Source organism: Thalassophryne amazonica, chromosome 3 (genome assembly GCF_902500255.1).
Source record: "Thalassophryne amazonica chromosome 3, fThaAma1.1, whole genome shotgun sequence".
Classification (NCBI taxonomy): domain Eukaryota; kingdom Metazoa; phylum Chordata; class Actinopteri; order Batrachoidiformes; family Batrachoididae; genus Thalassophryne; species Thalassophryne amazonica.
The window spans coordinates 13,243,570-13,256,381 of record NC_047105.1 but is presented as its reverse complement, the minus strand read 5'-3'; the positions used below and the strand labels follow the sequence as shown (position 1 = coordinate 13,256,381).

Sequence of the window (12,812 nt, the reverse complement as noted above, 5' to 3'; positions counted from 1 at the left end):
TAAGACCCGACTACCAGGCACTCGTGCACGATCCCCAACCCCAGGCCTGGCTCCAGGGTGGGGCCCCGGCTCTGCCATACCGTGCAACGTCTCGGTCCTTGATTTTGTACTGGTCATGGAAGCTTCTGAACTGCTCTTAGTCTGACCCATTACCTAGGACCTGTTTGCCTTAGGAGACCCTACCAGGGGCACCAAGCCCCTGACAACATAGCTCCTAGGATCATCCAGGTACGCAATCTCCCCCACCACAATAAGGCAGTTCGAGGTCAAGTCCTTCTTAAACCTCTCATTTCTGCTCTTCCAGACATTTCCAGAAATGGTTCACGACTTCTTCCATCTCTGGGGAAAAGGCTTACATCTTTGGTCTTAGTTCCTTCCAGTAGGTTTCCAGTTGCTCTGCTGCAGATCCCTCTGTGGACGACTGGATCCCTCTGCCACCATCTTTGGGTTTTTGCCTGAAGGCATTCATCAGAACCAATGAAGGTCATCTTTTCCCCCCAAATTCCAGTCTTTATAACTCCAAAATCCTACCATAATTTCAGAAGTTTCCTAAACTCCCCACCAAAAATCCAACGACAAGTCCAACCCCCAGAAGAACACAACCCATACAGCTCCTGTTTTTGGCATCAGCTCTCATCTGGCAGAACTCCTCAAGGTCTTGCAGGTCCTGTCTGTAAGTCTCCTTCTGCAGTTCCAGCCGTTTCCGGTAATATTTCCTAACTTTTTCAACATGTTTTTCCATCTCTGGTCTTAATTCCTTCTGGTAGGTTTCCAGCTGCTCTGCTGTCAGAACCTCAGCATCCTTGGCCTCCTTCAAGAGCTGGAGTTGACGCCTCTTAATCCTCCCGATCTCCAGCTCTTTTTTCTTCAGCAGCTCCTCAAGATGTCCGAGTCTCTTCTCCAATTTCTGATATTCACTCAGCTCCTGCATATCCTCATGGTGATGAGCAGCACTGGTCCTCAACTGATGAGTGGAACCCTCTGGTGTCAACTTTGGATCTTTGCGTTCGCTGTTTCTGATAAATATCTCCAGGGAGTTATTTATGTGTGATGATTCTGGCTCACAGTTTGTGTCACGAGGATACTCCTGAACACTCAGTTATGTGGAGCTCAAATCCTTTGTGTGACAAAAGTACCATGAGCTTTAATGTGTCTTAATGACATCAGAAAGTTCTATGAGCTTTAATGTGCCTTAATGACACAACAAAGTACTATGAGCTTTAATGTGCCTTTATGACATCACAAAGTACTATGAGCTTTAATGTGCCTTTATGACATCACAAAGTACACTGAGCTTTAATGTGCCTTTATGACATCACATAATGGCACATTATGTTATGGGATAAACTCCCACCTGGATAAACTCCCAAACTATAATATGTAGCCCTAAAAACTATATCTATTCTGAATCCTCATGACATGGGGAACAAACTGATACCATTTTTTAAACATTCTGGGCAACCAATAATTTAATGCTTTAATCTGTTCTCTTTATCTATTTATCTTTTATGGTTGCTTGATGTCATCAAGAAAACCTGAGTACAAAAATGATAAAGCAGTCAGAATTCTAATTCCACTCCCCCCCCCCCCCCCCCATCCTAATGATGTCATCAAGAGAGCCTGAGTACAAAAAGCATAAAGTGGTCAACAATTCTAATTCCACCCCACCCAAACTATAATATGTAGCCCTATAAAACTATATATATATGAATTCTCATGACATGGGGAACAAACTGGTACCATGTTTTAAAAAGTTGAACTGAAAATTACCCCCAAAATAGCCTTTTTATGTAAGAAATAGCCTTTTATGTAAGACCAAACAGTTGTACCATGTGGTTTCTCAACTGTTCTCAACTGTTAAGCACCTGACTCTCCTGTAGAACCCAGTTTGCCTTCCTGCCTGAATACAATCAACCAAAGAAGTGATTTGATTCAACATAACATTATATTGAATCTGTAAAATAGAGCACCAAGCTGTGTGGCCTTCCACCACACAGCTTGGTGCTCAAAGTTGGTGCCCCAGTCATGTCCATCAACAAGGCTCAGGGACAGTCCTTTAAGGTGGTTGGACTGAATCTGGCAGAGCCTGTGTTCTCCCACGACCAGTTGTATGATGGCTGCTCCAGGGTTGGTAACCCAGAACAGCTGTACATCCACTCGCCAGGTGGCACGACAAGGAACATTGTCTGTCAAGAGGCTCTTCAAGACTAATGGTCAGAGAACACTAAGTGAATTTCATGAAGAAATATTTCTCCATTCTAATATTTACATTTGCTGTTTAAAGCCATTTTATGTTTGTAAAATTGCAATGTAAAAACAGTGAAATACACCACTACCTCAATTTTGATTCATTGATATTTACATTTACTGTTACCTATCTTTGTGTGTAATTTTTTTTATAAATTTGATTGCAAAACAAAGTCTGCATGAAGAAGTTCAAATCTGTTTGTCTTTTAACCAAGTATTTCCACTTAGTTTGGGGAGTCCACCTCTTATAGTTCTGCTGGACAAACTTTAGCCCATTAAATATTACATTTGCAAGACATCAGCATTACAAAAACAAATGTTGGGCAATTGTAGATTAAAATGATTGGCATTTGGCCTATGTCTAAAACAGGTTAACCCAGGCAGCACCAGGTACCCCAGCTAGTTACAAATAAATCAGTTTCTTACATTAACCACTGGCTCTGCTTGCTACGTAAGGCAGTAATATGGAATATTGAGTCCGGTCTCCGCAATGACTACGGAATATAACCTGAGTCAAGCCCATTAAGTGATAATCACCCTTCACAAAAAAAGGAAAAAAAAATAATAATAATAAAACTGAGGGTAATATAATTCATGTTCTATGTTGCTGTCAAATGCATCTAAAGCACAGAGAGCAGCAGCGCCCTCTGTTCTCATGACAATGAATTTTACTAAGAACGTGAATGAATACATGTAAAAACTTTGAACTTCAACTATCAAAAATACTGCCACCAATTTTTCAGTTTGACTCAGTCCGGACTATGGGGCCATTATTGTAGCAAAAGTATTTGCAAATGCGTATTTTGGTCTGCGTATGTATAAACACATCCACAAATGCGTAAAAATATCTGTGTGTGACTTGTCTGTGTGCCTCCACTAGAGGGCACAAGCACCAATGACATTGCTCATCGCTGTCCTTTTAAGCCTGGCTGGTCCCTCGAAGAGATCAAAATACACATTTACAAATACTTTTCCTACAATAATGGCCCCAAAAATGTCCAAAAGACAAATGTCGGGCTGGAAAAGACAAGACAATTTTTCCAAATCAACGATGCAACAGTGTGTCTTTTATGCTGGACACACAGCATAAAGACACACTGCTTTGTTTCCGCCCCTGAGACCATCCACCAATCACAGACGGGGACTCACACAGTGTAATTTGCATATGCAGTATCTATAAATGAACAGTTACACTGATATACAAATATTTAGCAGTCTGCTTCAGTAATAAAATGTGCTATTTATTATAGATTTTGGATTGTTGAATTCAAATATGACAATAACAATGGCTAAATGGCTACTGTTTCTAAGATATACAAGGTTTTACATTTCATGTCTACATAATTGTGTTAACAGTAGAGTTTTCATGAAAAATCATAATGTAACACCAGGCTTAAAATGAGAGCGATGATTGATGTCATTAGTGCTTCCGCCCTCTGGTGGAGGCACACAAACAAGTCTCCACACACACACACACACACACACACACACACACACACACACACACACACACACACACACACACACACACACACACACACAAATTGCTGCACGCATCTACAGATCTAATGCGGCAGAACTGTAGCAAAAGTCACGTGTAAGAACACGTCCAGTCGAGTGGCCCACTTTACACAGACACACAGATACAAACTCACAAATCAAAATACGCACACACAGATTGCTATACGCATTTGTGGATCTGTTTACACACACGGATCAAAATATGCATTTGCAAATACTTTTGCTACAATAATGGCCCCATACTTTAGCTGGGAAAATTAAGATAAAGCGAAATAAAACAAAGAACCAACGAAGCAGTAGATTGAAGCATTGCTTCATTGGTTCAAGGTTCAAAGCAAAGCCACGCTGAAGAATCGGTTGATTACATGGAAGAAATGAAACATTTGCAGTAAAACAAAGTTATTTAGCAACTAATCGATGGCTAAATTAGTTGACAACTATTTCATTTTAATAATCATTCATTCTAATTCTATTCTTTTACAACACAAATGTATGGACATTAATAACATGCAACACAAAAATGTATTTAATGCCAGTTTTTTGTGGGCCCCCCATGCTCTGGGGCCTGGGTACATAGTACTCTTTACCCCGCAGTCCGACGCCCCTGAACATAACTGTACTATATGTGAGTCCCCTTATATCCAATAGCAAATGGACAAAGCCAAAGGTGTCTCATTACCAAGGTGTCACACAAAAAAACATCTCATGATGGGTAACAGCAAAGAGCTCTCTCAACATCTTCACAACCTTATTGTTGCAAAACATACTGATGATATTTGCTACAGATGGTTTCCTAAACTTCTGAGTGATGCAGTGAGTACTGTGGAGATGTCCAGAAAGACCTGGACTTAGAAGGTACAATGGCCTGTATGCACGCTCACCACACAAGACTCCGCTGCTGAAGAAAAAGCATGTTTAGTGCAGCAGATAAGTGGAAAAATATTTCAAATTTTGATACAAGCAACAGATTTGGCTTGAATGTTCTTCATAAATCAGTGTTTGAGAAAAAAGTGCAGGCTACTTGAAAATCCAATATGGTGGCCAGGTAGGGGTCAATGAAGAATTACACAGGGGTCAAAATTTAAAAATGCTCCAATCATATTGAAAGCTATACCACATTATGTGTCTGATCACAAAGATTCCAAAATGGTATAGTTTGGACTATCTATGACTGAATGTTATAGAGTTATGGGGTAAAAACAGCAAGAATGGTGACAAAGGTCAATTTCAGTTTGTACAGGGGTCAAAAGTTAAAGTTGCTCCAATTTTGGTAAAAGGTGGTTTCACTAGTTTAAGATCTTTTCAAGTTTGCTGCACAACATTTAGTCAAGCCTGTGAAACAGAATATAGTCTGTTTAGATGAGACCAAAACTGAATTCTTTGATGCCATAATACACACCATAAATGGCACTGCAAATCACCCCAAAAAGACCAACAGTGAAGTTTGGAGGTGGGAACATCATGGTGTGGGGCTGTTTATCAGCAGACGACACTGGCAAACTTCATATAATTCAAGGAAGTATGTACTGACATATTCTTGATAAAAAAAAATCTACCAGGATGATGAAAATGAAACGAGGGTGGACATTTCAGCAAGACTGTGATCTCAAACACACAGCTAAGGAAACTCTCAATTGGTTTCAGAGAATGAAAAATAAAGCTGATAGAATGGTTCATCCAATCGCCTGACTGGAATCCAACAGAAAATCTATATGGAAAGAACTAAAGGTCAGAGTTCCTAGAAGAGGTCCATGGAACCCTCAAGATTTGAAGATAGTTGATAGTTTGTGTGGAAGAACAGACCAAAATCACACCTGTGTGACTAGTTTCTCCACACAGGATGCATCTTGAAGCTTCATTACCAACAAAGGCTTTTGTATGAAGTATTAAATAAATTTCATTCTGCATTTTCAATATTTTTTCCCTGCGTCATTCCATTTTATTGTGCATAATTTAATTTCTGTGCTTATTTGTTTTGGTTTCTTTGCATCTATGGATTATTTGGGTTCTTGCTGCAATGTGGTGAAACTTTGATGTCAATAGCACCTTTTAGAAATATTTTTATTGAGAAAAATGATGTGTTCGATCCTTATTTTACCCACTTACTGTAGTCAAAGTTCACAGGGGTGCTGGAGCCTACCCAGCAGTCATAGAGCAAAAGGCCGGGTACACTCTGGACAGGACACCACTGTATCGCTGGACCACATATAGACAAACATATTGATACATATGGTCAAGTCGATCTCACTGTGAGGCAACAGTGCTAACCACTAAGCCCCCTTGCACTAATGCTTCAGAGTGCCCAGGGCGTTCCTTGCAAAATTCTAGCGGAACATGGGGTGGGCCAATGCAGAATCACAGCCAATATTATGTTCGTCGGAACGCCCATTTCAATAAAATGTCTGATTTCATCACAAAAAAAAAAAAAAAAAATCACAACCAACTCACCTGTTTGTGTCTGTTTTTGTCCTGTGCAAATCTTCTTTTTTTTTTTCATTCTTTAAATGTATTCCTCATCAGCTGATGTCTGGTGAGTCTGTTGGAAAGTTCTGTGCATGCTCAAAACTTTGAGCGGACATCAGACAGAGAACTTTCCCAATGTTTGTACGTTTGTGTCGTCCTGTCCTTGTTTGTAGCTTGTCAGCGGATGTCCAGTTGACGTTTAGCTGCTTTCTCATGTCGCAACAGAAAAACCATCACAGCGGAATTCTATCTGCAGCAGCAGATGACAGCGGGTGACATCAGGAGCGGTGCACATCAGCAATAAGTGTTTGTCCACTCATTCCATCAGAGTGCAAAATCCACCAAAAACTGAGACATTCAATGATTTTTGCTACAAATCATTCATTAAATCCCTTCTAATCAGTTTACTCAATCCATCACACTGTGTACCGCAACTCTGGAACTGGAAATGTTCATATTGATGTCACTGTCATGCGACTATACAACCAGTGAATGTTGATGATGTTGTTACAGGTAAGACATGGAAGATCATGAAAAACATCATGAACTCATTATTTTTTGCTTTTTACAGTGTGCTGGGGTGGGGGGGGGGGGGTGTCACAAAATGAATTAATTTTAGGGTGGGAGTTTAATAAACTTTAATAGGCTGATGCTAGGCCAGTAGCAGTTCAACGGTTTGAAAGTTAATGTGCAAAAATAATCAAAGCACTTTGTCCTGGATTTTGACCAAATATTGTTACCTCTGCCTGTTTGTTTGTTTATGAAGAAACTGGAGCCCACAATTTTTTACATATTATTGTGAAATTTTTACTGAAGATTCATATCCTGATAGGCAAGATTCAATTTTCAAGGTCATAGGTCAAAGGGAAAAGTCTTGGAAAAATCCCTGTCTAACAGTGAATGAATTTTCAAAAATGCATAACTCCATCAAAAAAGATCAAATGTCTTTCATATTTGAGGCTGTTATGTAGGATGATATCCTTTATCCTCTGATAAAGTTTAATCCGAATCTGATCCATATTACAGATTTTGTGGCCATTTAATCACGAAAACCCCATTTTAATGTATATTTTAAATTACATCTTAATCAAACGTGCCCCAATCACTCTCATATTTGAAAGTGAGGTCCAGATTGGCACTCACTATCGCCTGACAAAGTTTGATCCAGATCTGATCCAGATTGTGGATTTTGTGGACATTTGAATTTAATATTGAAAAGTCCATTTGATGTACATTTTGCATTATATCTCAATCAAAAGTGCCTTAATCACTCTCATTTGTGGCAATGAGGTGCAAACTGGCACCTCAATGAACAGACTAAGTTTGATCCGCATTTGAGCCATGTTGCAGATTTAGCGGATATTTAATTATAGCTGACTATTTTTAATGTTGAAAAACTGTTGATATATATTTGTATGATATTAGCTTATGAACAGCCACTTCTAACAGGACCTTGACCTTGAAAACTTTTTCCAAGGTAAAAAAAAACTGTGGAACTGTTGTCGGAGGAATTGCATCTACCGATGCGATCCTCCAGTTTTGTTTGATTTAAGGCTCTTTGCAAAATATTCACCAGCTGATGCTTTGATTCGCTCTTTAAAACACATTTTGTGAAAGTTGCCCTGAAGTGAATTTACACGGTCACAGCAGCTCCAGACTGTAATTCACAGTGATGTCATTTGCACTGATGTTAGTTTTTCCCGCGGTTATTTGCCGCGTGCTGCCTTAGGGGACGTTTTCAATGTGTAAACTCTCAAAAGTTGCCATTTACATCTGGGAAAATCCTTTGAAAATGTCACAAATGTTTAAACAGGCAACCAACACATAAGTCCTCGTCCTTATCAGACAGACCTGTGACAAATATCTGTGGGATCCGAGGCAAAGGAGAAGATTTATGAGGCAGCGCTGAGGCCTCGGGTGCGTTAGTGCTGACGGAAGAGGTTGTAAACACATACAGAGGATGATGGTTATAAACTAAAAAAGAGGATCCACGGGACTTAAAGTAACCTTTCACTTATCTTTAACTGAGACACCTCCCTTGATCTTCCACTGGTTCCACCTTTACACCCCCCAACACCTGCCATAAATCAGGAGGCGATGCGAGCAGCCACCTTATAAAAGGCCGAGCGCATGTAGAACCACCACAGAAGAAACCTGAGGAACATCTCGCACCGCCTCAACATGAAGTTGCTGACTGTTGCCGTGGCTCTGACCTTGTGTTTGTGTATCGTAGCTGCAAATGTGCAAGTGAAGGTGAGCAGTACCTTGTCCCATCTTTACTCTTTTTTTTTTATCTCTCTCTGCAGCAGAATGCTGGAAACATTTTGCTGATGAATTTAAAATTTTGACTTTCCAGCATTCGTCTCCTTCAAGTTGCTCCCTCAGTTGTGTCCAGACATGACAGAGGAGAGGATTAATGATCGCACACACTATTTGCCATGTGGTCGGCACTGCTTGTTGAAGATATGTATAATGTATGAGCTGTCTCATAAATTCCATTCAGCTGTCTTATCTCGTTCGCGGTGCAGAAGTTTTAAGTTGCACATCTCCTTTAAAAATAGACGCTGCACACGCCTGTCAATGATCTGATCAACCTGCACGTCCAATGTGATTGGTTTGAACATTTATGCAAGAACATTTTTTGCAGGTGTGTTGTGAATTTGTCTATGAGATTTTGCGTAATTGCACTTGTACTCTGAGTTATGGAGTCTTTCTTTTACAATTTTTTTAGACATTTGCACAAAATGTTCAACAATATTGCACATAACTCTGAGTAACTGAAGAACTGGATATCTGAATCTGAAGATAAGAGCGGTGCCTGTTAATGGCAGATGACACTGTGTTGTGCAGCACATGAAGGGAGGAAGTGGAGAAGAGCTTTGAAAGAAATGAGGATTCAGAAGTTAGGTTGCAAGAAGCGCTAAAGAGAAGAGTGCATACATTTAAATGTGCCAAATCATCTTTTTGTTTCTTTTTTCCCCCCTCAGCGCTCCCCAGTCCCATTGCCTCATTGGGATTTGGCTCAACTTTTACACCGGATCCCCTTCCTGGCACAATTCCAGTAAAGGGGGTGATGCTCTCTTCATTATCCCCTTAACGCCTGAATTTATATAGCTGTATATAAAAAAAATGTTTTCTGTGTGTTTTTGCCTTTAAGTAGATGGTAAATAATGTTGAGATTATTAATTTCACTTTTGCACAAAAAATAAATAGTAATTTTGGTATTTTGGTAATAATTTATGTTATAATGTTATAATAATAATAATAATAATAATAATGGTATGTTGCAAATTTGCGACAACAGGCATACTGGTCAATTTGGTATGTTGCATATTGAGTCAAATATTGTAGCATATATGCGACAATAGGTGTTAAGGGGTTAAACAGTCCACTTGAGACCAGAGGCTCCTTGGTCCAAAAACCCGTCAGGTGGTAAAATCACTATGGACCCTTGGGCATGGTCTTCAACCCCGAGTTGCTCCTGGTATGCAGTTGAGCAACTTGCACAGCAACACCCTGACATCATAGCGTATGTGAATGGGTGAATGAGAGGCATCATTGTAAAGTGCTTTGACATTCAGATGGAAACATCTGAATGTCAAAGCACTTTACAATGATGCCTCTAATGATAGCAAGAGAAACATGCTATATTAATGCAATACAGTTACCATTTTTGTACCTGGAGAAACACGTGAAGGGTTCAGATGTAAAACTCGGTATCTTCAAAATGACATTTTTAGTTGAGGTCAAGATGCACTTTGTTGCTTAGGTGTGGAAAATCTTAAAGCATTTTAACATTCCATTTCCATTTTATTCATCTGTGCATTTTCTGAGCCATTGTCCTTTTTAAATCCCCATTTTAAATTGCAGTTTTCGCCATTAAAAATAAATAAATAAATTGAGTTAATTTGGGTTTGCATCAGAACTCTTCATGTGTGCCTCTGCTGGTGTTGCCAAATGATCTCCAACCTACACACCCCAGATCAATGTTAGATCATGTGCAAGAATGACCCAAAAATGCATTTTGTAACACAGCAGGAGGCTGAGACATGAGCAGTGAGGGGAGTGCAGGAGAAGATGTTTGATGTGGCAGAAGTCATATAGCTGGATAAAATATGACATGAGAGAATCAGAAGCCTTTGGCTCAGGTGGAACAGCGGAATGTCCATTAACTGCAGAGTTTGCAACTGTGAACCTTAAAATTTTCATCATGTATATGTCAAGAGGAAGTTTCAAAGTGTTTGTTCGTTTTGCATCATCACTGTGTAGAACATGGCAATGACTGGAAGCTGCAAACAAGCTGCCCAGCCAGACTCCTCGCTTCAGTCTGGATTGCTGATGCAGATATTTTTTACTAACTGAATTGTTTGTGTTGCCTTCTCACGCAGGTTGGAGAAAAGAGCTTCCCCTTGGAGGCAGTCAAGCAGCTGAAGGTGCTGAGTGATCTGGATGGCCATGTCAGCCCTCATCTCACCGTGGCCAATGTTGCAGCTGTTTGTGCCAACCCTCTCATGCCTCAGGTCTTTCAGTCAGTTTGCCAGGAGAAGGCGGCAGCCATTATTTTCTCCAAATTAGGTGAGACCGAGCGAAAATAACAAACTGCCAAAGAGGGTACAAATGGGGAAAAAAGGAAGCTAAAACAGGTCCAGCATCCTGTAAATCTGTAAAGACATAATGAAAAATAACTTCCCTGTGGTGACAAATATGAACCCAAGAAGCATAAACCGACTCTGTAGAGTGCACGGTTTGGTTCTAATATAATCACAGTGTGCAGCGGCTGCACCGTCCGTAAACAATGATGTCAAAAGCCAAACAAATTGTCTCCAGGGACCATTACGCTCATAACATACAGATGTGACTCTTGTTGCATTGGGTTCTGTTTGTTGATTATAGAGCAGCACTCACTGGAGCTCAAGCTCATGTCAGAAGGCAAACTTTGGGCAGGGGTCAATGACCTGACTGGTTCCACCATCTATCAGATGATGGCAGTCAGGATTCCCTTTGTTTGTCTGGTAGCAGAACATGATACATCTTTGTGATGTCATAAGAGCTTCAAAAGCAGGTAACCCAATGGAATACAAGTTGAACTGGGTTCAGTTCCCAGTCTTGCTCCCTGTCTGTGTCCTTGGACAGCTGTAAATTGGCTGTGGAAGTAACTTGTGTTGGATTAGCATCCCATACAGAGGGAGTCATAGCCTCTCATCCACATCACCCTACAGAATCCAGAGATAAGCACCGGCATCAATGGGGCTTGGTGCCTACATAGGACGTACTTCTTTGTGATGTCATAGAAGAGGTCTAAAAGTTAGTTTTTGAGTTATGGAAACAAGCTGCTATCACTACTATAAGTCTACTACTTACACTTACTCAAATTAAAAGGGTGTAATGACAATAAACTGATTAAAAGTTGGTGAAATTTGATGCACCAGACCAAAAGAAAACACAGGATTGCTTTGCTTATTTTATATATGATATAATTAAGATGAAAATTTTCAGGGCAGGTATGGATTTCCTGATCTATGAACCACCATGTCACAAAATTTAATTGAAATTGGCCCATTACATTCTCAGATATGTGTGTGTGGGGGGGGGGGGGGGGGGGGGGGGGTGCGCTCTACTCAGTGAACCTCCAACCTTCTCTGGCAGGGAAAAATTAATGGAAAAAAAAAGAAGTACATTTTCTGTACCAAAAATGAATTTGTTTTAATTGGCAATTACAATATTAAGAAGTAATATATCCACTAAGTTTCATTAAAATACTTGAGTAATCCTGTTAATAAAGCGTAACCTCCACAGCCAAGAAAATTAACAATATTTTAAAAATATGACTTATAGAGTACAAACACGTATTTTGGCTCAGAGGAGCATGTAAACTATATGTTCTCTTTCATTTCCAGTGTATATTATCACGCCTTTGGATCTCTGTGAAATTTGTGCCAACCCTTCCTGCTATGGATGTCTGAACTGAGACCCACAAACGCATCGCCTGCGAGTTCCACAAACCATTGCAGCTCCTCTACAGCTCTATGCAGCCGTGCACGTGATGCCGCCGTGCACATGATGCCACCCGCCAATCAGAGCAAAATGCAGGTTCAGGGGATCAAACAGCCAAGTTACATGTTTTTTTTTTTAAATTACAGAAAAATCAAATTGGTCATTGTTGTCATGGGTCATGGGTCATTGTTGACTGATTACGTAACGCTAATTAATGTCAAACAGATTTGGACATTACTTTGTTGTTTCACATTTTCAACTTGCTTTTATATATATATATTTTTTTTAATACTGACTCAATAACAACTTCTTGAAAATAAAGAGTATTTCTTCTTTGCTCTCTTAACATTGTGTTACTGCTTTAAATTTACAGTAATACATGTTTAATCTCAGTATTTCACCTCAGCACAGAAGGTTTGTTTGAGCAATTTAATACATTTACTAGTAAAGACTAACGGCAAATATTTCTAGGCTTTGGAAAATCTTTAGGCATGTAACCGATGAAATGTAGTGAGTGGGCAAATAGATAAATGAGTCCATCTTGTCCAGCTTGTTGATACAAAAATAATAAATGCTATCATCTTGTA

At 39.8% G+C, this 12,812-nt stretch overlaps 1 protein-coding gene across 1 annotated transcript; it reads left to right on the top strand.

Annotated features, from left to right (window-relative positions):
• The first annotated feature begins 8,352 nt into the window (after positions 1 to 8,352).
• LOC117507875 (guanylin-like) lies at positions 8,353 to 12,276 on the top strand. Its single transcript, XM_034167649.1, has 3 exons — positions 8,353 to 8,484; positions 10,620 to 10,806; positions 12,129 to 12,276. The coding sequence occupies exons 1-3, from the start codon at positions 8,413 to 8,415 to the stop codon at positions 12,197 to 12,199; spliced, it is 330 nt and encodes a 109-aa protein (XP_034023540.1). The 5' UTR covers positions 8,353 to 8,412; the 3' UTR covers positions 12,200 to 12,276.
• The last annotated feature ends 536 nt before the right edge of the window (positions 12,277 to 12,812 follow it).

What these genes read in the sequence shown, in the direction of transcription:
- LOC117507875 (XM_034167649.1), top strand. Translation starts at nt 8,413, where the DNA reads ATGAAGTTGCTGACTGTTGCCGTGGCTCTGACCTTGTGTTTGTGTATC. An exon ending in CTGCAAATGTGCAAGTGAAG is followed by an intron (nt 8,485 to 10,619) that starts GTGAGCAGTACC and finishes CTTCTCACGCAG; the next exon opens with GTTGGAGAAAAGAGCTTCCC. An exon ending in CATTATTTTCTCCAAATTAG is followed by an intron (nt 10,807 to 12,128) that starts GTGAGACCGAGC and finishes TTTCATTTCCAG; the next exon opens with TGTATATTATCACGCCTTTG.